The following is a 24,549-nucleotide window of genomic DNA, read 5'->3' on the forward strand; positions in this document are numbered from 1 at the left end:
GTAAGCCGTGGGCTTCTTGAGCATGGGCCTGACTACTGCACGTTTCCAGTCATCTGGGAAGGTGCCTATTGTGAAGGTGGTGTTGATGGTCCATTGTAGTTCAGGCGCAATGGTGTCCGCGGCCCTGTGGTAGATGTCAGGGGGGCAGGGGTTGGTGGGGGCACCCGTGTGGATGCCTTTCATGGTCGTGCCATTGTCCTCGGTCGTGATTGCTGTCCAATTAGAGATTGTGGGCTGGCTGATGTCTCTGAGGGGCGGAGGGCCGGCCGTGGCGTCTTGCGGGTAGTTGATGAAGTGGTCGTAGAGGGTTCTGATCTTGAGGTGGAAGTAGGTTCCAAGCTTGTCGCAAAGGTCTTGGGTTGGGGTGATGTCTGTGGCTTTGCTGCGAGGGTTAGTGAATTCCTGAATGACACTGAAGAGTTCCTTGGAGTTGGGGGGAGTTGGTGAGGATTTTGTTGTGGATGAAGTTCCTCTTGGTTGTTCTGATTTGGTTGTGATAGTTCGTCATGGCGACCTTGTAGTTGGAGTAGCTGTTTGTTGTCTTGGTGTTCTTCCACTTCTTCTCCAGGCGTCTGCAGCTGCGCCTGCCTTCTTGGAGATCGGTGGGGAACCAGGCAGCTTTGCTGAGGTGCTGTTTGCGTGGGGTTGTGTAGTAGGCGAGCTTGTCTGCGCAGTTGGAGATTCAAGTGTGGAGTCCTCTGGGTGCGATATTTGCATTGGATGCCCAGGTGGGATTGCCTCGTGTGAGGGTGGAGTTCTGTTGCTCGTTGGTAACCTTGCTCCAGTTCCTTTGTGGTGAGAGGGGGGGTGGTTTTGATGGCTTGGGTTTGTCGACTGAAGTGAACGCAGTGGTCATCGGGCCATGGTGGTTGCGTTGTGTGGCTTAAGTGAGCGTTGTTACCTGCAGCGAAGATGGGGGTCGAAGGTGTGTCCTGCTCGGTGTGTAGGTTTGGTGACGAGTTGGTTGAGTCCGATGTTTGCAAGTAAGTCCCGGAAGATGGTGGAATTTGGGTTGCTGGGGTTGTCGAGGTGGAAGTTAAGGTCTCCGGTGAGTATGTAGTTCATGGAAGCGATGCCGTGGGGTGTGATAAAGTCTGTGATGGTGGTGGCGAAGGGTGTCCAGAGACCAGGGGTTTTGTAGACGAGGGTTCCTCTGAGTGTAGCGTTGGGGCTGGTCCGGATCTGGAAGTGCATGTGTTCGGCATAGGGGAAGGTTTTGCTGGAGGTGGTAAGGCGGAGGGTGCTCTTGTGGGTGATGGCAAGGTCCCCTCCTGGGTGGTTGGGGCAGTCCTTCCTCTGGATCTTGTATCAGTCCGGGATGGTGGTGTTGATGCCCCGGGTCATCAAGCTGAGCCAAGGAGTGCCACAGGGATCGACCCTGAGCCCTACCCTGCTTAATATCTTTGTTGCCCCTGTGGCAGAGATTGCAGAGAGGTTTGGGGTCAGGGTCGTATCTTATGCGGACGATACGCAGCTGGTGGTCGCCCTAACCCAGATGCCGGAGTCGGCCGCCCTCAGCTTCAAAACATGTATGCAAGAACTTGCTGCCTGAGGCTGAACGGCGATAAGACAGAGGTACTGGTGGTGGGCCGGGCCCCGACTGTATGGTCATCGGCATGGTGGCCTCAGGAGCTGGGGGAGACACCTACACCATGTGCATGGGCAAAAAACCTAGGAGTTTGGTTAGATCCCGGCCTGTCTTTCGACTATCAAACCAGGCGGGTGGCAGGCCTGTGCTTTGGAATTCTGAAGTTCCTGCGTAAAACCCTGGATCTTTTGCCCGTGGCAGCCAGAGAGACTCTGGTGTACGCGCTGGTAACATCCCACCTGGATTATGGCAACATCTTGCATCTAGGGGCACCTGCGAGATGCATGCAGCGCCTACAGGGAGTGCAGAATGCTGCCGCCCGTCTCATTTTGAGACACCCGAAAAGATAATCTGCCAGGGCAGCTTGGGCGACGCTTCACTGGCTCCCAATTAAAGAAAGTTGTCTTTAAAGCGCTGTGCGTCCGCCACCGTATCCTGCAGGGTAGGTCCCCGGCGTACCTAGCAGATCTCGTGTCTCCATTATTCCTTCACGTCGGCTGAGATCTGGGGGGGGTCGGTTTGGTATGTGTACCAGCGATAAAAAGGGCCAGGATGGGTGGCCGGTCGTTTAGACTGTTGGCAGCCAAACAGTGGAATGCCCTCCCGGTGGAGCTCCGGATGGAGAGCCAAGAGAGGTGCTTTAGGAAAAAACTGAAAACACTTCTCTTTCCTTAGGTTGTGTTAGTTTCGGTCTGGGTCGAGGTCACTGGCTGATTTTACTGCAGCGCGGGGACACACTGGCATTATTGTAACCACGGCGCTTTATAAATGGACATATTAGTATTATTATTAAGAGGCGGAGTTGGTCCAGGTCTCCGTGAAGAAGGCCATGTGGGGCGATAGGAAGTCCAGTAGGTTCCAGATTGCTATGGCGTTTTTGTGTACGGAGAGCACGTTGAGGAGGATGCATCTCAGGGTTAATTGGGTGCAGGTGTCGCCGGTGTCGAAGGTCAGGGTGGTGAAGGTCTGACAGCATTGGAGGCAGGAGAACTGGCCATGGGTGGAGTTCGGTGAGGCCTGTTGGCAGTCTCTGAATCTTCCAGGGTTGAGTTCGAGGAGGGTGGCAGAGTCATAGCAATGAAGAGTCGTGCATCCAGGGTTCCTGGTGCTGGCCGCGGTTGGGCACAGACGGGCTTGCAACAACGCGGCCACTATCAAGTAGGGGAGGTGGGCGGTACGAGAGGCTGGGAGTCGGGAGCGGGGGCTGTGAAAGAGGAGGGGCTGCAGGGCAGCAGCGGTAGGGAAAATGTGGCGGAGAATACAGAAGATTGAGAAGATCAGTTAAGGGCTACTGTAGGAGGAAGGAATGAGGCAGCAGGGACAGTAAAAAGAATGTACACCGTGAAAAGACACAGTCAAAAAGAATTACACTGCAAAGTTCAAATTAAGGCACTAGGCAGGCGGAGATAGGGCGGCTCTGATGTGGCCGGAGTCTGACTGCAGCCGTGAACCCTGAACAGGAGGAGGGCTGAGCACTGTGGCGAGGCGTCGGTAAGAGAGAGTGGACCTAGGCCAGAGGTCAGGGTCCTTTCACTGCCCAAGGCAGAAGCAGCAACTGCAGGCCAACCCAACAAATCAACAGCCTAGCAAAGTGGCAGTATTCCTCCTGGCAGCTCTTCTTGGCAGGTTCCTTGATTGCAGTGAGTTTTAAAGTTCAGGGGTCTGGGCCCCAATATTTATACTCAAAATGTGTCTTTTCTCTCAGGCAGAGATTGTCTGTGCTTAGTCCAAACCAGTTCTGTCCTCTCTGGCCCACAGGGGTACCTAGAGCCTACCTTAGGGGTGACTTATATATGAAGAAACGTGAAGGTTAGGGACTGGCAAATGGGTGCACTTGCCAGGTCGACATGGCAGTTACAAACTGCCCGCAGACTCTGTAGTGGCATGTCTGAGATAACTTTTCAGGGCTACTCATGTGGGTGGCACAATCAGTGCTGCAGGCCCACTAGTAGCATTTGATTTACAGGCCGAGGCACACTGTGCACTTTACTAGGGGCTCACCAGTAAATCAGATATGTCAATCATGGAAACCCCAATCCATAACAATTTACCACAGGAGCATTTGCACTTTAACACTGAATGTCAGTGAGAAAGTGTGCAGAGACACTAAACCAGCAAAAACAGAGTCAAAACCTGGAGGTCATAAAGCAATAAGACAGGGGAAGCACGCCAAAAGATGCCAAGTCTAACAGTGTCACTTATGTAAATTAGAGGGACCTCGCCCATTCCCTTTCGTCCAGGGCCCCGAAAATCCTAGAACCGGCCCTGCACGAGAACATGTTATCTCCAATGTGGTGAAGTCATTAAGACCACACAACTCTTCTTCACAAATAATGTTGACCCCTTTTCTACCTCTTCCCTAGCACTGGGTGATTGTACGAAGGAATAGACTGGAACAGCACAACAAGGCCAACGTTTGAACGTGGGGGAATCGGGTTTTAATATTGTTGCAAGCGACTTCGATTTTGACAGCTACGCGAGTGCATCAGCCGAAGCACACACATTTAAGGCCAAGTCTAGAGTCCAGACTCCTTAATGTTATGTCTATGGATTTCAGACTCCCCAGACAACACACGCTCAGGCTGAGCTGCATCTGGCAGCATTCCGTTGACCGCTCAATCAATCAATCATGCCACTTTTATAGCACGCTACTCACCCGGAAGGGTCTCAAAGCGCTTGGGGGAGGGGGTCCGCTACTGCTCGAACAGCCAGGTCTTGAGTTGTCTCCTGAAGGCTAGGTGGTCCTGGGTCAGCCGAAGGTGGATGGGGAGGGAGTTCCATGTCTTGGCCGCCAGGTAGGAGAAGGATCTGCCTCCGGTGGTGGCTCTTCGGATGCGTGGTACGGCGGCGAGTGCGAAGCTAGCGGATCGTAGCTGGCGGGTGGGCGTGTGGAAGGTCATGCGATTGTTGAGGTACTTGGGGCCCAGGTTGTGGAGAGACTTGTGTGCGTGGGTGAGGAGTCTGAACGTGATCCTCTTGTTGACGGGGAGCCAGTGCAGGTTCCTCAGGTGGCTGGAGATGTGGCTGCGTCGAGGGATGTTCAGGATGAGTCGGGCGGAGGCGTTCTGGATTCGTTGTAGTCTTTTCTGTAGCTTGGCTGTGGTTCCGGCGTAGAGGGTGTTTCCGTAGTCCAGCCGGCTGGTGACGAGGGCCTGGGTGACCGTCTTCCTGGTTTCGATCGGGATCCATCAGAAGATCTTGCGGAGCATGCGGAGGGTGAGAAATCATGAAGAGGAGACGGCGTTGACTTGTCTGGTCATCGAGAGGGAGGAGTCCAGGATGAAGCCCAGGTTGCGTGCGTGGTCTGTCGGCTTGGGGGCGGTGCCCAGGGCTGGGGGCCACCAGGAGTCATCCCAGGCGGAGGGTGATGGTCCAAGGATGAAGACTTCCGTCTTGTCTGAATTCAGTTTCAAGCGGCTGTTCTTCATCCAATCGGCGACGTCTTTCATCCCTTTGTGGAGGCTGGTTCTGGCGGTGTCGGGATCTCTGGTGAGGGAGAGGATCAGCTGGGTGTTGTCGGCGTAGGAGATGATGTTGAGGTTGTGTGGGCGTGCGATGGCTGCAAGAGGTCTCATGTAGACGTTGAAGAGGGTGGGGCTGAGTGATGATCCTTGCGGGAAGCCGCAGATGACTTTGGTGGCTTCGGAACGAAACAGGGGGAGGCGGACTCTCTGTGTTCTTCTAGCGAGGAACGAGATGATCCACTTCAATGCCTTCTCTTGGATGCCGGTGTTGCTGAGGCGTTGGACTAGCGTACGGTGGCAGGCAGTGTCGAACGCGGCGGAGAGGTCGAGGAGGATGAGTGCCGCTGTTTCCCCGTTGTCGAGAAGGGCTCAGATGTCGTCGGTGGCTGCGATGAGGGCGGACTCGGTGCTGTGGTTGGCTCTGAAACCGGACTGCGGTTTGCGGTTTGTGGCTGTTTGTGGCTGCTTGTGGTGCTGGGCGGGTGTAAAAAAGCCAGACGAGACAGTGGCTGCAGGGGGTTGTGCCCAGATCCAAAGGCTAACACACAGGCTGGTCTGGGCTGGTCAGCAACAGCTGCAGTGATGCACTGACACAGGAGGCAGAGGAGGGCGCGCGCTTCATGTGTGTGCTGCAGCTCGGGTGTGAGCTGTGAAGAAACGCCTAGCAGGGATAATTCCAGTCCGGTCGGTCCGTGAAGGAGACGTGTTGGCAGCATCAGCGACAGAACAGACCCGCTGTCACGAGGAGCTCCGGTGATGAAGAGCTCAGCTCACACACTGGAATAGTTGTGATGGGGGCGTGAGGAGATGGAGTGTTTGCCAATGTTGACATTATCAAGCGTTCCTCCCTTTAGCGGTCTCGGAGAGAATGGGATGCTGGCTTCTGACTGCTGTGCATTCATTTTGAATTGGGCAGTAATGTAATTGGTTTTGAAGCACCGCATGTAGTGAGAAAAGGCCAGTGAACTTCTGTAAACTGTGACTGTTCCATTCATCCCTAAGTGCTGTAAAGTGGCAGTGGTTTGTCTGGTCCAACGAGCATGGCCTTTTAGGTCTAACCTTCAGGTGTCCATAGCCTGTGGGTTTGGCTTCAGTCTTCTGTTTCTATTTTCGCAGAGGTCGATATCACAATAAGATTTCTGCATCAGGTCAAAGGGGTTTGTGAGATCAAATGTAATGTGTTCTTCTAGCGAGGAACGAGATGATCCACTTCAATGCCTTCTCTTGGATGCCGGTGTTGCTGAGGCGTTGGACTAGGGTTCGGTGGCAGGCAGTGTCGAACGCGGCGGAGAGGTCGAGGAGGATGAGTGCCGCTGTTTCCCCGTTGTGGAGAAGGGCTCGGATGTCGTCGGTGGCTGCGATGAGGGCGGACTCGGTGCTGTGGTTGGCTCTGAAACCGGACTGCGGTTTGCGGCTGTTTGTGGCTGCTTGTGGTGCTGGGCGGGTGTAAAAAAGCCAGACGAGACAGTGGCTGCAGGGGGTTGTGCCCAGATCCGAAGGCTAACACACAGGCTGGTCTGGGCTGGTCAGCAACAACTGCAGTGATGCACTGACACAGGAGGCAGAGGAGGGCACGCGCTTCATGTGTGCGCTGCAGCTCGGGTGTGAGCTGCAGCAGAGGTCGATATCACAATAAGATTTCTGCATCAGGTCAAAGGGGTTTGTGAGATCAAATGTAATGTGTATTGTTTATAGATCATTTACAATCAGTAACACCCAATGTAAACAAGGAAAACCGGGAAATAAATTGTCTTATAGTAAAGTGTTTTAGTACTTTTTTGTCCCTCGCATAATACGAAACATTAAACCCAACAGATTTTGCCTCACACACAGTAACACATTTCAAATTCAAAAACTGGAATAAGTGGATTCACTTAAAAATTTTTACAAAATGGTGTGAAATCACGTTTGCCGTGCTACAAATATATATACTATCCCAAACGGAGCAACACACGTGTGAATGGATTTGCACTCCAATCAAGGTGCGCAAGTATTTTGGGCGTTTTTGTATTCGTTAATGTTCAAAGTAGCATTCCTATGGACTGGGGACCGTATTCTATAATGATTTTGTTTTGGGGGGTTGGGGGGGAAGGGGCTGGGCAGATAAGGTGCGTTTTGCTATTATTTAAACAAAAAAAAAGTGTACATACGTAAGCTTCTTTAAATATTTGCAAATATTGTCCGGGCACAATGTTCATTATCAGTAGCGGTCGGTGGTGGGAGTAGCTGCTGGGCGATGCAGTGCATGCAACTAAATTTGCTTTATTTATTTATACATTTACTTACCTGTAATCCTCTGTAATCCATAGTTTACTACACCTCCACCCTGCCCCTCCCCCTCCCCACATCACCGCCCGGCAGCTACTCCCATCACCGACCGCTACTGTTCATTTCACACTTATATTCCATAAATTGAAAGCAGTCTCAGCAATGGCCGCTAGGTGTCCCATGCCCTCCATTAACGGTGTCCGCTTACCAGGGCAAACCATGAACTGAAATGATCGATGCTTACCTAAGATGTACACCACCAGACCGACTACAATGAAGAACAGAACAGCTGCCAGCCCAAAGGCCACATGGAATCTGGTCACTCGATTCAAAGCGTTTATCCTATTGACAGTCCACACATGATCTACAACAGAAAAAATGTCCAAACACTTAATGCAAAGCAAACTTCTTTTTGTCATTAGATCTTGCCTAGGCAGCGCAGGCACTGTCTTAGAGACATGTGGTATTAGGTCTAAGGGCTTTAAACAAGTCTAGCACTTTCCTTCTTTTTTTTGTAATATTTTATTGATATTGAAAGAAGAACATTTTCATGAAATTTTCATAGTATAACAAATACATATAAGATAGAAACAACATAAGCTAACAATTGACATCTGGGACAGAGAAAAACATAATATAGTTACAAAAATGTATTATACAAAATGTTGACACTGTAGTTAAACTGGTCTCATCAAACCTTTATAACCTCTATTTCACAATTCAAAAAAAGTTCGCCAGATTTCTTCCTTCCTTACCAAAGCCTTAGGGCCTCTAAGTCTTGCTAATGAAAGTTCCATTGCATTTATTTCGCTTATCAAAATCCACCATTCAGTTATTTTTGGAGGATCCTTGAAAATCCAACTTCGAGCTATAACTAACCTAGCGCAGGCATATAATATAATATAGTTAGCAAATCTTTGTGCTGGCAACAAAGATCTTGCATGTCTAGTAATATCAAATGTGCCGAAATCAATGGTGTAGCTATTTGCTTCCTGATCAAAACATCAGTTATACCCTTCCAGAATAAGACTAACTCTGGACAGGAGAAGAGCATATGCTCAATGCTTGCTGGTTCCATATCGCATTTTGGACATTTTGTACGATCAATTGATTGATTTCCTGATGCCCAGCTAGAAATCCCTTTGAGGCGTATAGTATAGCTGTGTGATAGTTTTATATAGCTGCAGCATCAGATTAGAAGATTGCACAACCCGGTTTATTTGGCATAATGAAATTGAAATCTGTGAGGGATTGATATTTATTCCCAATCTTGTCGACCATTTGGCCGCTATTTTCCCACTATCATCTTGTTTACCTAGACTCAAATATCCATAGCCCATGCTTATTAGTGATTTTGTTTTATACGAGTATAGACATGCTAGCGTATCTGAATGGGCCACTTCTTTGATTTTCATTTTGCGAAGTAAGAAATCTCGTATTTGGATGTATTTAAAATAAGTTCCATCATTTAGTTCAAATAGTAGTTTAAATACATCAAAGTCTAGAAAGCCACTTGGGCCATATAAATCACCCAAGGAGTTAATACCATGGCGGCCAAGAGATTCCCTATCCCGTCTGAAAAAATGCCAGGCAATCCTGGGTTGCCCCATGTTCTGAGTTCAGCATTAGAAAAAGAAATCTTATTTATGGTCATAATTTGGTCCCATATTTTCTTGATATGTCTCGCAGTCTTAAATTTTACTCTTTTGAAGAAGTTAGGATCGTGAACACGAAATAGAAATTGATTGCAGTTAGATCCCAGCATAAACTGATGATAAAATAACAAACTCTCATTTTTCAACAAGCTATGTAAGCGACAAAAAAAGGTGGCAAAAAAATATAACCTAAAATCAGGGAACGCTAAACCCCCCTTTTTGATTGATAACTCTAAAAGTTTCATAGATCTACGTGCTTTTTTATAGCCCCACACAAAGCTACTGCAAATACCTTCTAATTTCTTTAAAAAAAAGTCTGTTTGGTTGCAGAGGAATGGTTCTAAATAGATATAGTATCTTAGGCAGGATCTTCATTTTTATTAAATTCATACGCCCCACTAAGCTAAGCGGTATTTTGTGCCATTTTCTTAAAGTTAGAGTGATTTCCTTTAGCAATGAATCGTAGTTCAATGTTATTACTCTATCTATATTGGCTGCTAGCTTGATACCTAAGTACGTCGCACTTTGACATAAACCTGAAATCGGCTCTGTAGGTTTATAATTAGCAATAATCTGCGTCTTGCCTACATTTAATTTATATCCTGCCACGTCTCCAAAATTATCAGCTTCTTTTGTTATTACTGGAATAGCTCTCACTAAGTCAGTTGTATATACCGCTATGTCATCTGCGAAGGCAGTTATTTTTAAGCTCTTCCCGCCATGTTCTATTGGGGTGATATTATCTTGAGCAAGCAGTGCATTTAGGAATGGCTCCAGAGAGAGGGCAAAAAGCAAAGGTGACAGAGGGCAGCCCTGCCTTGTGCCCCTCTCTATCACAAAGTTTGCAGACTCAATTCCCCCATAACTGATCTTGACCATTGGGTTGTCATACAACGAGCGTACCCAATCTAGATATTGTCCCCCGGATACCGATCTTCTTCAAAACCTCCCACAAATACTCCCACCCCACTTGGTCAAATGCCTTTTCCGCATCTAGCATGACCATTCCGAGTGGGGTGAGAGTAATTGAGGCTACATCAAATGCAGTAATGCCATGTTTACGTGGGCCGTGATGTCTCTCCCCAGCACAAACCCATGCTGTTGAATATTTACTAGATCCAGCATGATAGGGGCTAAACGATTTGCCAAAACTTTTGAAATTTTTTTTGCGTCTGAATTAATGAAAGAAATCGGCCTATAGGAGCCGCATTCTTCTGGAGGTTTATTTTTCTTAAGAAAAAAGACTATTTTGGCTATTTTCCAGGAAGTGGGGGCCGTTCTGGACTCCGCTATGGAGTCTATAACTGATTCTAAAAGTGGAAGTAATTCTTGTGAGCAGACTTTATACAGCTCTATAGGTAGACAATCCTCACCAGCAGCTTTTCCCGAAGGTAAGGCTAGGATGACCTTATTTATTTCAGTTAGTGTTATTTTGGAGCTGAGTTGTATACCAGCTTCAATATCCCTTTGTGTAGACAAATGTTCATTCAGATACTGGTGTATTTTAGCCCTAGTAGGAATGTTGTCTGGTGTATATAAGTTTCTATAATATTTAGTAAATTGGTCTAAAATTTGTTCTGGCTGATCGTAATTGCGCAAGTCAGAGCCTTTAATTATTTTAATCCTTGTTCTAGCTTTCTTGTCAGCTACCTTGTATGCTAGCACTTTGCAAATTCTGCCCCCCCCATTCGTATTGGGCCATTTGAAATTATGAATTTTTTCACTATATCTTTCTCTTAAGATCTTTTTAGCAGCTGATTGTAATTTTAGCAACTTGACTCTTAACTCTTCAATGCTTGTTTTTCCTTGCAAGGTAGCCTCTGCTAGTTGCTGTTCCACTAACAAAATATTAGAAGTAGTCAACTTTGTGTCTCGAATTTCAGCATTTTTCCTTAAAATATTTTGCTGAGCAAAGCCCCTTATGCTACACTTACAAGCATCCCAAACTACATTGATCATAGCCGTGTTAATATTCAATTCTATAAATTCATTAATGTGATCTTTTAATAATTGGACAAACTGAACATCTGTAAACAAATACCTTGGAAATATAAAATGTCGAACTACCCGCCTCTGATCACTAATTTCGAATTCTAATAGTATTGGGTTATGGTCTGACAATTAGATCCGTTGCCCACACCATATCTATTCGTGAACAAGTTCTATGAGGCGCCGAATAGTATGTGTATGCTGCTACATTAGGAAACTTCGAGCGCCATACATCCTTTAAGTTATGCAATCTACCAAGCTCCAAAATTGCAGCTCTAACCTTGAGCATCCTCCTGGGAGTACCTTGTCCAGTAGAGTCTAATTTATAATCCATTACACAATTGAAATCCCCCATAACCAATACTTCCCCTTCCCACTCCAGTAGATTTATACTTAGCTCTTCATACAATTTAGGATCATCTATATTGGGCCCATAGACCAAACACATAACAAGTCTCTTAAGGCCAAATTGGAATTGTACAATGGCCCATCTACCCTGTGCATCTTATGCAGATTTAATTATTTAAATCCCTAATTGTTTCTGTTTTAAAATCGCTACCCCTCAAATAGAAGCTCCCAAAGTTGAGCAAACCACCAGCTCATACCCCATTTGTGACAGCAATTTTCTGTCTTGATAGCCAATGTGTGTTTCTGACATAAACGTGAAATGGGGTTTATACATGTCTATCTCCCCTTGTACCAGTCTCCTCTTCTGTTTGCTATTGAGACCAGCACATTCCACACAAGAAACCTAATCATAAACATATCTTATATTCATGTTATTAGTTTTTCTCTGTACACCAAATTCTTTAAAAAAATATAGCTTACTTTTGCCAAGAATGACCATCGTTACTTCTTGCAATAGTTTTTCCCCCTTTTTTTCAACCCACCCTTGACTACAGATCGTCCCACCCTGCCCACCCCAAAGTCCCTGAAGGGGGAGCATCCCTCTATACCCTGCTGCCGCTGTAGTGGCAGCACAGTGAAGTGGCAGACACGAGGGCAACTCCTGCTCTCCTCCAAAGTTAAATCTTTCTTTTGTTAATGAGTAGAAGGCAAAAGAAAATGCAATAGACAAAAAACAAGTTACATAAAAAAAGCCAGAAATAAGGGGTAAAGGATCTTAACATTACATCCCTTTATGCTTTCATTCGTTTATTTAAATTTTATTATTAATATAGAGCAGACTGTATTGAACAAACTAGAACAGACTACCTTGCCTGTAGAATTAAACATCTTATCCACAGATCTTTCTTTATTTTCCCCTTTCAAGTGCTAAATTTCTCTAAAGCCAGAGCCGCCTCAGCTTGATCAACGAAAAAATATGATTTCCCCTTTCTAATCACCTTGAGGCGGGCTGGCTCCTATAAGTAAACCACACCTCCAATAGCTTTAAATGGGTCAATCAACTTGCGAAGCTCCCATCGCTTGTCCATAGTACCTTTGCTCAAATCTGAGCGTACAAAAAAGGTAATATTATCAATAGTAACCGGGTCGTTAGGTTTAGCTTTAAGAGATACTGCTTGTCGTAACGAAAAATTACCAAAATAAATCAAAAAAGGTCTGGGAAATGTATTATCCTTGTTTTTTTGTATAAGGGGCAGTCTGTGGACTCGCTGTAATTGGGAATCCCAGTCCCAGTCCGACAAATCACCAAATGCCTTTTGAAATAGGTTAACTACATAGGACCTAGGATCGGCCCCCTCTGCCCCCTCCGGAATCCCAAAGAGTCTAAGATTCTGTCTTCGTGCCCTGTTTTCCATATCCTCCACCTTAGCTTCAAGTTTAGATATTCGTATTGCATGAGAGTCTGTTTTTCAGATCGAGTAGCCCCTTCTTCCGCTTCCACCACTCTTTATTTTAGTTCTTCCATATCCTGTGTTACCCCGCCTAGTTTTTCACACACTTCGCCCATAAACGCCTGCAGTTTGGTGTTGTCCTCTCTTAATTGCAAGACATGTTGTTGCCCTTCTTGTCTTTGGGCCATAAGGGTCTGCATAATCAAGTCCATAGATGAGATACTGGGGTGATCTCCTCTACCTGTTTTTTGTTGTTTTGTTTGTTTCCATATAGAACATGGTGTTACGCTAGGGTCAGGGCTTACAGGGGTTCCAGTCAAAGAGTTGACAATAGAGAGTCTGCAATCTACATTCGCATTATCTTTGCCTAGTCCAGCTGATGCAGCCGCTACTCTAGTATCCAATGTTGCTTCCATTGACGCAGTGTTGTAATTTAGGGTATATGTCTGTAGAATGGCTGAAGTTTTAGTTACTAGATCATTAAAATCAACCCCATAATCAGTAGGAAGTTGAGTACTAATCTTTGTAGCAGTAGTTAAATATAGGTCACTGATGCCAGTACTCATATGCGGTGTTATTAAATCTGTGTTTATTTCAGCTGATTCTGGGGTTAGTAAACCCGATTTTCCTGATCTCAAAGATGTCATGTTACCCCCTGGGTTCAAATCCTCTTCAGGACTCCCTCCTGATAGCCTCAAAGCCATATTTTTAACACCATCCTTTGCTTTAATCCACTTTCTTAGAGGACTGTCATCTATATTCGCCTTTCGCCCTGCTTTAACCACAGGAGGATCTTTAAACATAGATTTACTAGCAGTTTTCTTCAACTTGTTTTTAGCTTTCATTTTGGCTTTCTTTGACCCAGATAGTTTAGTAGTATTTGGTCTATTATGTGTAGATTCCTGTTCACTTACTTCCTCGTCTAGCCCTTCTTCATATTCAGCATTTAAACTCCCTTCTGCCAACTCTGCTTCATCAATAAGAATAGCGTAGACAACAGACTTGTTTCTCGGCCCCTATCCTGATCGTAACTGAATCTGATAGTAGCCAAGTAGCTTTATCTGTATCTGAAGACTCCACAGCATTGCCATTAGCATTTATATTAACCTTTATGCCAACAGAATCATGAGTGTTTGTGGTCAGAGTCTTTACAGGGTCATCATGTTTCTCAGTTACTTCGTCTACCCGGTCTATCCCTCTTTTGTTTTCGTAGCCATTTATGTTATTAATAGCATCTCCAATGATTAGAGCAGGAGTGACTTCGGTATTCAGTTCGACATTAGATTCACTTATGTTAATTACCTGTGTATCTTCCTCATAAACCTCATAAGCCTTCGGTGATTTTGACCCACATTGGTTGCTATCCTCTTTCTGTTGATTTTCTAACATTGCAATTGTCACATAAAACGATGTTATTTGTTGTTCATTACTATCTGGCTCTGCCAACCCTCCTTGATTTTTGTTAACGTTGTCCAGCTCTTCCATGCAGTTAGTCAATGTTTTACTATTGCAGCCCTCAATATCATACATTGACGAAAAAAGCAGTTGTTTCGAAGCCAGCGGAGTGCTTCCTTGAATGTTTGTGTTACTTTTACCCGCTGTGGCCATTCCCGCAGTTGCTTTAACATTGCAGTCGTTTAGAGGGCCCCCCCGTCGTTACCTTGGAATTGACTGCAGAAGTCGTGCTGGAGACGTCTGCTTTTGCCTCTTTCACTGTCCGAGTGGAGCGGGTGTTCAGTTTTGGCGCCATCATGCTGGGTTTCAAATTCAATTCGAGCGCTGACATCAGCGTCCGTTCTTCGGTTGAGCTTCCGTGCAGCAGAGCCACAGGTGAGCCGAGTCCCGCCCAGCTGATCCCGCGAGCTCGCAGCAGGTAAGTTCGTAAGAGCCTCCAAGCCAGCAGAGTCCGTCCTCTCAATCGGTTTAGAATCTGCAACACCAGAGTCGGCAATCTTCAGTAAAACGCGTGGCGTTTTTTTTTTGCGTCCTTAATGTTTTTGCAGAGTTCACAAAATTCTACCAATCACAATTCAGCGCTGGGACCTCTCATATATCCGCTGAACGCTTCGTATATAAACTTCACATAAAGCATAAGCATAAGCGCTTTTCCTTTTTCCCATCCGACTTTCCGCCTTTAAAGTTTCCGTATTTTCCAAGTTTCAGAATCGCCTTCACTCAGGCAGGGAGCAACTTATGCTGCCTCCTCTTACCTGGCGGCATCAACCCGCCATCTTGACTCCACAAGCCTAGCACTTTCCATTGGTTCTTTCATCTGCCTTTACAAATTCCTTTGTTTTTATTGGCCAATAACCTACATTTGTCCTGCCTTTGGGATGTTTGTTCCTACCTGGGGACTGCCATTTGCCAAATGGGTCCTTTTACTATGGGCGATATGTTTTACTTCAGAGCACTCAGGGAGCACTACTCTGACTTTTGCTCTCTCCTCGCCACTGCTAACTGTTCACAAAATTTCCCATACCATTCCTGAAACTACACCTCCTGCCCCTCGCAGCTTTTTTTATTCTGGACAGTTGCTCTTCGCTCCCTCTCTGAGCTGCTGCTGCCTCCTCCATGCTCCTGCTTGTCGGACTCTTTTCTCTTGAGGCTTCGGTAGTGTTAGGCAAGCACTGCACTAATGCCATAAAATACAGTACTTAAAATGTTAGGTGTCCCAGCACAGTTGAGATTTCCTGCCAGTCTGCGGGTAATGCACAATAACAAGAAGCAGAATTTCCATTGAGTAGAGGCTGAAGAATTTCTTAAATCCCTATCAGAAACAGGGACAAGATAGTGAGGGCTGAATATGTTGGCTTGTGAATTCCTTAATCTTTGCCCCTTTCAAACTTGTCTATACATTTGCAATTACATTTCCTTATGCTTCTTTTTTTTTTAATTTGTCTGCATTGTTTCCTTATTTGCTTCTATCGGAGAATTGATATAAATTTACAGATTACTTTAGCGTAACAAATCTTTAGTTATACAGTTTAAGTATTGTCCCGCGACGCTGGGGGGCCTCCTTAAGATCAGGCAATGAAGAAGGAAAAGGAGGGTTCTCCAGGGAGGGGGGTGAGGGGGTCACAGGTTGGGTTAGGTGCACAGGATGGGGAGCAGTGGGTAAAAAAAGAAATCTGTCCTAGTCGACTAACTGGTTCTCTGGTTCTCTCATAGCAACAATTCTAGCGAGTAAAAGATGAGTTCCAGTCAGTTCATTCAGATCGTATTTCTGTCATGGAATGTAAACTGGCACAGAGTTAAGCATAGAAGGGAGAGGCTCTGCAATATCTGAGAGATGCCCCCACCCAGATTATAATTCTCCAAGTCACCCATTTGACCAGTGAGGAGATGAGAGGGGTATTTAAATCCAGTAGGTGGCTACAGAAGGTCGTATTCTCCACCATTTAACCACAAGAAGAGTAGCGATATTAGTTCAAAACAACCCCCGGGTCACAATAGAGGATAGTAGAGTAGATAAGGCCAGCAGATGGGTTATTGTTAAGTTGAGATGTTATAACCATCCCTAAACTGTGGTTTGATATTACGGCCCTAATCTAGATGGCCCTGTCCCATTCAGCAATCTGCTCTCAGAGCTCCTAAATGTTCCCAACCCCATCATTCTAGCTGGAAATTTTAATGTTGTGCTGAATGGAAACCTGGACTGCTACTCTAAAAGTAGAACTGTAGTAAATAATAAGACACGGTCCTTGATAAAAACCTCCATCAAGCAACTAGGATGGTGCGACATCAGGAGAGAGAGAAGGGGTGTCTTAAAGAGTTTCACTTTTAACAGCAAAAAATACAGGCATCAAGAGAGAATAGATCCATTTCTGTTTAATCAAAACATAAAGGGCCAGGTCGGAGAAGTAAGTCACGTAGAATCGCACCGGTCAGACCATTCAGCTAAAACTTTAGTGCTGCCCCCTTCAAATATCGTGGTGCAGAGGAGATGGACTATGGATCGTACTATATTATTGGATGATGATATCAGAGAGAAACGTGGGCTGCGGGTAATCTGGATAGTGCACCATTAGAAGTGGTTTGGTATGCTTATAAGGCATTTTTGAGGGAGAAAATAATGTCCATCCAATCTTATAAAAGTAAGTAATGTAGGATGGAGGTAGCAGGAGTCAAAAGTGAGATTCAGCGGCTGAACAGCTACAAGAAGTAGACTAGATGAAGTGTTGCAGCAAGTTTCTCGCCAAGCCCTTAAAATGGACCTTGCAGGGGTAGTCGGAGAGAGAGTAAAGCAAAGATGGCGAGCTAGTAAACTGGCCCATTTTAACTATGGAGAAGGCTGTGGTAAGCTACTTGTGTAAAGTGAGAAATAACCAGGCAAAATGCTTTATAAAAAAGAGGTCAAATGTGGGACTACTGGAAACCCCATTATAACTAGGGAGGGCATAGAGGAAGCTTTTTTCAGCCATATTGGGAAGGTATATCTGGAGGACTTAACAGCAGGGGAAGAGGTGGAAGGATAGTTGGGTCAGGATGCTCCCCGTACATTAACTGAAACTCAAAGGGAAGTCATTAACAGCTCTTTAACAGTAGGTGAAATCAGGAACTCTATCAGAGCAGGGAAATTAGGTAAAGCTGCAGGTCCGGATGACCTCCCCGCCGAGATATATAAAGAATTAGGGGAATACCTTATTCCGATAATGGTGAGGCAGTTTTCAGCTATATTTGAGAATGGAAGGGAAATTCCCTCCTCTTGGAATGAGGCCACAGTTACCCTTATACCAAAACCAGATAAACCACCAAATTATAATGAGACTCCTGTAGGGTCATTTCGCTATTTAACTCAGACCACAAAATCTTCACAAAATTACTTGCAGATAAGATAGGCTTAATAGGGTTGTGGGGGACCTCCTTCAGGACGATCAGAGGGTTTTGTGCGGGGAATGGGAATTAAAGAACTCACCTATAACTGATTCAGAGGTATAGATTTAGCATCCGTCTACAAAGTGCCCATGGCAGTTATCACCTAGGATGTGACTAAAGCTTTCCATAGGGTAAACTGGCCCTATCTGCAAACAATCTTAAGGCTATCTAATTTGGGTGCAAACTTCAGTAGGGCCATAGAGTTAATCTATAAAAATCCTTCAGCCAAAGTTTTGGTAAATGGGAAATTAAGCTCCTTCAACATTTCTAAGGGAACTAGGCAGGGGTGCCTACTATCTCTCCTCCAAATCAATTTATATATTGAACCCTTAGCGGTGAAGATCAGAAATCATGAAGGAAGACTTCCTTTTAAGTTCCGGGTTTGGGAGAAAAATGTGGGGTTTTATGTAGATGACCTAGTGGTATATACTTCTGACCTAATACTTCCCTTCCCCTAGAGTATGAAGTGTCATCACAGTTTGGTCGCATTTCAGGCCATGAGGTAAATGAGAGCAAAATGGTTGCAATGACCAGGAACATCAAGTCGCAACTGGAATGCATTAAAAAGGAAATGAGATACCTAGGTATTAAAATTGTTCAGAAGATAGAGAAAATCCCGGAAATCAATGTTCAGAAGGTCAGTAAGGAAGTAGGGAGGCTATTGTTGAGATGGTCCAATCTCCCCTTGGCAATATACGGTATGGTAAACCTTGTGAAGATGACAATTCTCCCTAAGCTCACTTTCCTTTTTCAGAATATCCCATGGCCGTTAAGGAAGATTGGCTTAAAAGGTGCAGTCTAAAATCAGTAGCTTTATTTGAGCCTCGAAGGTGGTCCAAATTGCATGGAAGCTTAGATGGCAACACAATAAAGTGGGCTTACGATTGCCGGATTTACCCTAATATGCCTGGGTTTTTCTCTTGAAAGGAGGGCAGATGCTATTCAATACACCGGATGACTGATACCAGAAAAGTGTTTAGGGCAATGCTCTGTGATATGAAGGGGGGCGAACTAGGTTTTGTGCATAAATCTGGGGACCTCTGATTCTTTAAAAAAAAAAAGTGTACCTTAAGACCCTGCAGTGCTTTGCAGCCATGTGGCATAAAATTAGGAAATAACTAAATCTTAGCTATTACAGTGGACTGGCACCAATCTGGCATTCCCCTGGGTCTCCGGAATGGTCTAAAGACAGCCTGGTTCTTCTACTAAGAGAAACGGGGATATCAACCTGAGGTTAACTAGCAGAGAATGGAAACTTGATCCCTTGGAATAGGGGGCAAGGGATAGCTAACAACAGGCTGTCATGATTTAAATATTAGGAGTTGGAGTCTCTCTGCTGGACCAGGCATGGGCTTCCCAAATGAATTAGAATCTTGGATGACTAGCAGTAATACCAGAAAAAAAGAAGTGGCAAATTGCTACTGGTTTCTAGTGGCTCTATCGGATGGAAACTTCAACCTGCCAACAACATTGTGGGAGAAGAGCTTGCCTGGGTTGCAGTCAGTGGACCTATGGCAAGTATCTTGCGATATTCTATATTCCCCAGGGAGTGTGCAGCAAATTTAAGGTGGAACCACCTTTTCTGTCTTCACAGGGTCTATTGGACTCCACTTAAACTATCTAAACTGGAGAAAGGCTCCACGTGAAGAAGTCCAAAGTGCAGCAAGGAAAAGGCGGATGACATTAACATGTTTTTGGAGTGTCCCGAGGTCCAAGGGTTCTGGTGGGATGTGAGTAATACTATATCTGTAATACTTGGAGAGATGCTCCAGGTAAGCAAAGCTCTTGTTTTTTTGTCGATACCGGAATATCACTAAAAAGCAGATTTTTTATATGATATTGCTAGCCCGTAGAGAGATATGTAAGAATTGGATAAAAGCTATCCCCCAAGTGGATGATTTCCATAAAATTCATTATCCGCTGTGATAGGGCACCTGAAAGCAAGAGGAATTTGTTTTGGCTTTATGAGAACTGGGTGAATTCCCCTGCCCGTATGTAGTCCAATGATTAGGCATTTACACCATATTGCTTGATTATTCCGGCAGTAGCTTCACAGGTGGCTGTGTTAGACTGAGCTAATTACTGTTGGAGAAGTTGAAGCAAGGTGTAAAGTGATCCATCCTTGCCTCTCTACAAAGATCACTGGCTGGTGCTACACTAAGGGAGACCCTTGAGTATGTGCCTTCATATCCTTTGTTATTCAAGGCGAATGAGAACTTTATTTTATAATAATAAAAAAACTCCTGCCACTCACAGCTTGTTTTATTCTGAAAAGTTGCTCTTCGCTCCCTCCCAGGGCTGCAGCTGCCTCCTCCACTCTCCTGCTTCTCAACATCTTTTCTATGGAAGCTTTGGTAGTGTTAGTCAAGCACTGCACGGATGCCATAAGACACAGTACAATGCATTGTTGCAGCTCTTAAATGTGACCCATTTACAGAAAATACTGTAGCTGCTGTGAAAGGAGATACACTAACTACGACTCATGCGGCACAAGTCCTTTCGAGCTTCAGGCAGTTTTATATAATGCACGCTGTATAATGGGCAAATAACTTTAAACATTCAGAAATTATAATTATTTCAAAATGTAAATTCCAGTTACTTTCTTCTTAAGCAGTTTAGTGTAAATATAGACCGGCTCAGTTTTTGTTATTATTTGTGTTGTTTTCAGACAAAGTAAATAATGAACACTCATGTTCACTCTGCAGTGTCATGCATACACCTTGCAAGATATGAATCATTGGTGTATCATTTTGTTTTACAAACGATTAATACACACCACAAATCGGACAGTCAAATAATGGGACCTTCCAAGTGCTCGGTATTCATATGCAAAAGTAAACTGAAAGTGCCTGTGAAGGGAGGCCTACTAATGTCATAACATTCTTTGCAGGTTCACTGAGCTAAGAATGCATTGGGGGGGGGGGGGAGGGTGTTAAGAGACAGAAATGTTATTTTAAAGTTGAGGCGTGGTGACACAATTTAAGTAATGGCAAGCTTTATTTTCAATTCAGGACCGTGTAATAAACTGTTGTGTAGTATTTACAGTTTAAGTGAAGCTAAATATAAGTTTGAATTCCTGAACTTTTTCACGATTCCACCTCGATCATCATGAACACACAGATAGGAATCTTTTTTTTTAAAGGGGGAGGATTAAAGATACTAGCCATTCACAAGTGGAGATAGTGCAGTCTAAAATGAAAGACATTATTTCATTTGCTGCCTTTCTCATGATCACAGAGTGCAGAGTTAAAGTAGTTGCCATTTCATGGGTGCTTTGTACGGGAGTGGTGTATCATTCTTTTGCTTAGTTTTTACAAATCCTGACAGCGTCAACACTAAACAGAAAGAGCGAAAACCACACTATAATCTAAACGCTGAATTCACTGCTAGGTACATACCGTTTTATTCCTTTATAAAAAAAAATCATATTAGAAATGAAGATGTATATGGCGTTTGATTAAAAAAAAGAAGTGTAGCACAGTGATATGAACAAATATATCAGATGATCTGTATGTATTAGAGGGTATGTGTTTTCAGAGATTAGTGGTGAATGTTTTGGGAAGTAAGAGAAATGTATTAGTGCCTATTTTACACTATGTACTTTATTGGAAACTAATAGTATAGTATTGTGGAAAGTTGCAATGAGGAACTAAGAATGATTTAAATGTCTAAATATCAAGTGCAGAAGAGATACCTTTGTAATTTGTATTCTGGGATTTGTAGAACATTTTGTAACATTATTAAATAGGAGTAGTATAGTCACAAATAAAAGATGAGAACATGTTCTCTGCATGTAGATGAATTAGAAAGAAGTAATATTTGTTAGATATATATTGGGAAGTTTTTGACAATGTTTTTCTTAACTTATATGCTTGTTTGGCACATGCTTAGATGGTGAGATATGGCTATTGTGGTTGCATATACATATACATATATACATACACATATATACCTGTTACCTGGAAATTTTACTGACATAAAACCATTGAAATTCCCACGATATAGTTAGTTGGACTCACTATAACTTGTGCGCCTGCAATGCACTGCTGATGATGTCACATATTACATCACTCATGACATGGTCAGTGACATCACTCATGACATCACTGATGACACCATCCAGTGAATGTGCGTCTTTCTGAAAAATAAATATGTTTTATATATGTATTTGTAAAGGTGGATGGAAGAATAAATGTTTAAATAAGTGTCTAAATGGGTGCTTTAAAAAAAAATTGATTGATTAACTGGCTTATTAAGTGTATCTTAGTGAATACATATATTAGCGAGTAATGTTTAAATATTTAAATGTTTGTATCAGTGTTTCACTTTGTGTATAAGTGGCTGCATGGGTTGGTGAGTAGCTACATGTCTGTGTATATGGGTTATTAGATGTTTTTTTTAGTATCAGTATGAGTGTCTGTATGGTTTGGTGGGGGTATTACTTAGCACATAGATGCATCAATGACTGACTCACTGTTTGTATGTGTTTTGAAGACAGCTTATGTGCAGGACTGTATGGGTGGATGAGTGTGTATATGTGTGTGTTAGTGAGTGAATGACTCACTAGTGTCTTCACCAGTAACTACATATGTTTTAATCTAGTATATGGAGTATTGATGTATATAAGTGAGTAAATGTGAGAGTGAGAGATTGTAAGAGTTCCTGTTTAAATAAGTATGTGTTTCTATAAGTGATTGTTTAAGAGAGTAAGTATGTGCAAGTTTCCTTAGAAGTAAGGTGGTAGTGTGTGTATAGCTGTATATGCAAATAAATGGATGTTCAATAGTTTATTTGCATGTGTGAGTATGTGTGTGAGTAACTTTTGGATGACTGTCGGTGTGTAACAGGATGTATAGGTGTATCACTACATATGATGAGTGAATATATGTATGAGTGACTATATAGAACTGTTGGTGAATGAGTGGATGTGTATATAGATGGCGGAATTACTGAATTGGTTGTTGTAACTGGTATGGGTATCTCCATGTTTTTGAAAATGTTAGTTTCTATTTTTGAATATGTGTTTCAAGGGTTACATTACACTGAAAGGAGGTCTGTCACTCTGTCACAAGGATGGTGTCATCAGTGATGTCATGAGTGATGTCACTGACCATGTCATGAGTGATGTAATGTGTGACATCATCAGCAGTACATTACACGCGCAAGTTATAGTGAGTCCAACTAACTATAACATGGAATTTCAATGGTTTTATGTCAGTAAAATTTCCAGCTAACTATAACTGGTGTGAAACCTATGGTTTTTTCAGTGAATATATATATATATATATATATATATATATATATATATATATATATATATATATATATATATATATATATATATATATATATATATATATATATATATATATATACGAAAAAACAGGGTGGATGCCCACTCGAAAAGTACTCTCCCGGGATGGAGGACCTGAGCGCGAAACCGCCTCCTTCTTTCAATCTCGTGTAGTGGCTTAACACGTTTCAAACTGTTCGTTCTTGATCAAAAGCCTTGACAAACTGGAAACAGCAAACAAAATGTGTGGCACCTGCTCTTTATTCAAACAGCCCGGTGCTTGGAAACCCGGATGCCAGCACAGAACTGTAAGGCTCAAACTGCAGGATTATTTGCGGGTTTTTAACGTGCTAGGATCACCTCCCAAAGGAGTATCTCCGCGCCTTTGGCAACCTTCCAGCGCATAACAGTAGGTATATAAAATTTACACTAGTTTTGGAATAAAAAGGTTTTTAACTGTTTTCTGAACGGGATATATTCCTTGCAAAGTCTCAAGAAAGTGGGAGGCTATTCCACAGCGTTGGGCCAGCAATTGAGAGGGCTCTACCACCCTGTCTAGCCTTTTTTGCTCTCGGAACCTGCAGCAGAGCTTGTTCACTAGATCTCAAGGATCTCAAAGGTTTATAGGGGAAAAATCACAGGGCCTTTCTTCTGGAGACACTTGTGTATAATGCAACAAGTCTTGTACTTCACCCTTTGCTTAATGGGAATTCAACGCAGGGTGTTCAAGAGGGGTTTGGAGTGAGTGCGAGGGGGCTGATTTAGAACAAGACGGGCCGCGGTATTCTGGACTACCTGCAATCTGGCAGTTACTCCCTCATTTGCTGATAGAAGCAACCCATTGCAATAGTCCAAGCGACTCAACACTAAGGCCTGCACTAACGTCCTCCTGGTTGAGTCAGGGAAAAACTTTCCTCAGCATTCCGATGACATGGAAACAGGACCCCACCGCTTGGTTGCCATGTTGCTTCAGGGACAGCTCCTGGTCCAGACGCACACCGAGATTTTTAACCACCTGCTTGGGCTCTGGGACTGGGCCAAGATCTTGCGGCCACCAGTCGGGGGACCACAGTAGTTTGGCCTCACCGAACAGCATCACCTCCGTTTTTGCAACATTGCATTGCAGGAAGTTAGATGCCATCCAGTGGGCTACTGCCTTCATCCCCTGGGAGAAAGAGTTCCTGACCTCATCCGTGAAGTATTTAAAAGGAAAGAGGAGTTGGGTGTCATCCGCATATGACACAGGGATAAACCCATGGGACCTCATGATGTTCGCTAGGGGGGCCACATAGATATTAAAAAGGGTAGGGCTCAAACAAGAGCCCTGTGGCATCCCCTTCGAGATCCCCAACTCCTCTGACCGATAGGCACCGAAGGTGACTATTTGGGTGCGATCTGTCAGGAAACTCCTCAACCACGCTACAGCCCCACCTTCCAGGCCGATATTGACAAGCCTCGTGGTCATGATGTCATATGACACGGTGCCAAACGCCGCAGACAGATCCAACAGAACCAGGATAACAGAATGACCTTTATCCTGGAACATGTGTAGATCGTCTGCGACTGACAGCAAGGTGGTCTCGGTGCTATGTCTCGGCCTGAAACCCGACTGGGATGG

At 44.3% G+C, this 24,549-nt stretch overlaps 1 protein-coding gene across 1 annotated transcript in view; it reads right to left on the bottom strand.

The window, feature by feature from the left end:
- The window catches only part of LOC147700909 (killer cell lectin-like receptor subfamily B member 1B allele B), a 442,286-nt gene that overhangs the window by 253,910 nt on the left and 163,827 nt on the right, over positions 1-24,549 (bottom strand). Inside the window, exon 2 of the mRNA XM_086929767.1 lies at positions 7,565-7,684. Within this exon, the coding sequence (XP_086785893.1) occupies positions 7,565-7,684 (120 nt within the window). The remainder of the gene's footprint in view (positions 1-7,564; positions 7,685-24,549) is intronic.

The sequence above is a fragment of the Lissotriton vulgaris genome, chromosome 7 (assembly GCF_964263255.1).
Source record: "Lissotriton vulgaris chromosome 7, aLisVul1.2, whole genome shotgun sequence".
In the NCBI taxonomy this organism is placed as follows: Eukaryota; Metazoa; Chordata; class Amphibia; order Caudata; family Salamandridae; genus Lissotriton; species Lissotriton vulgaris.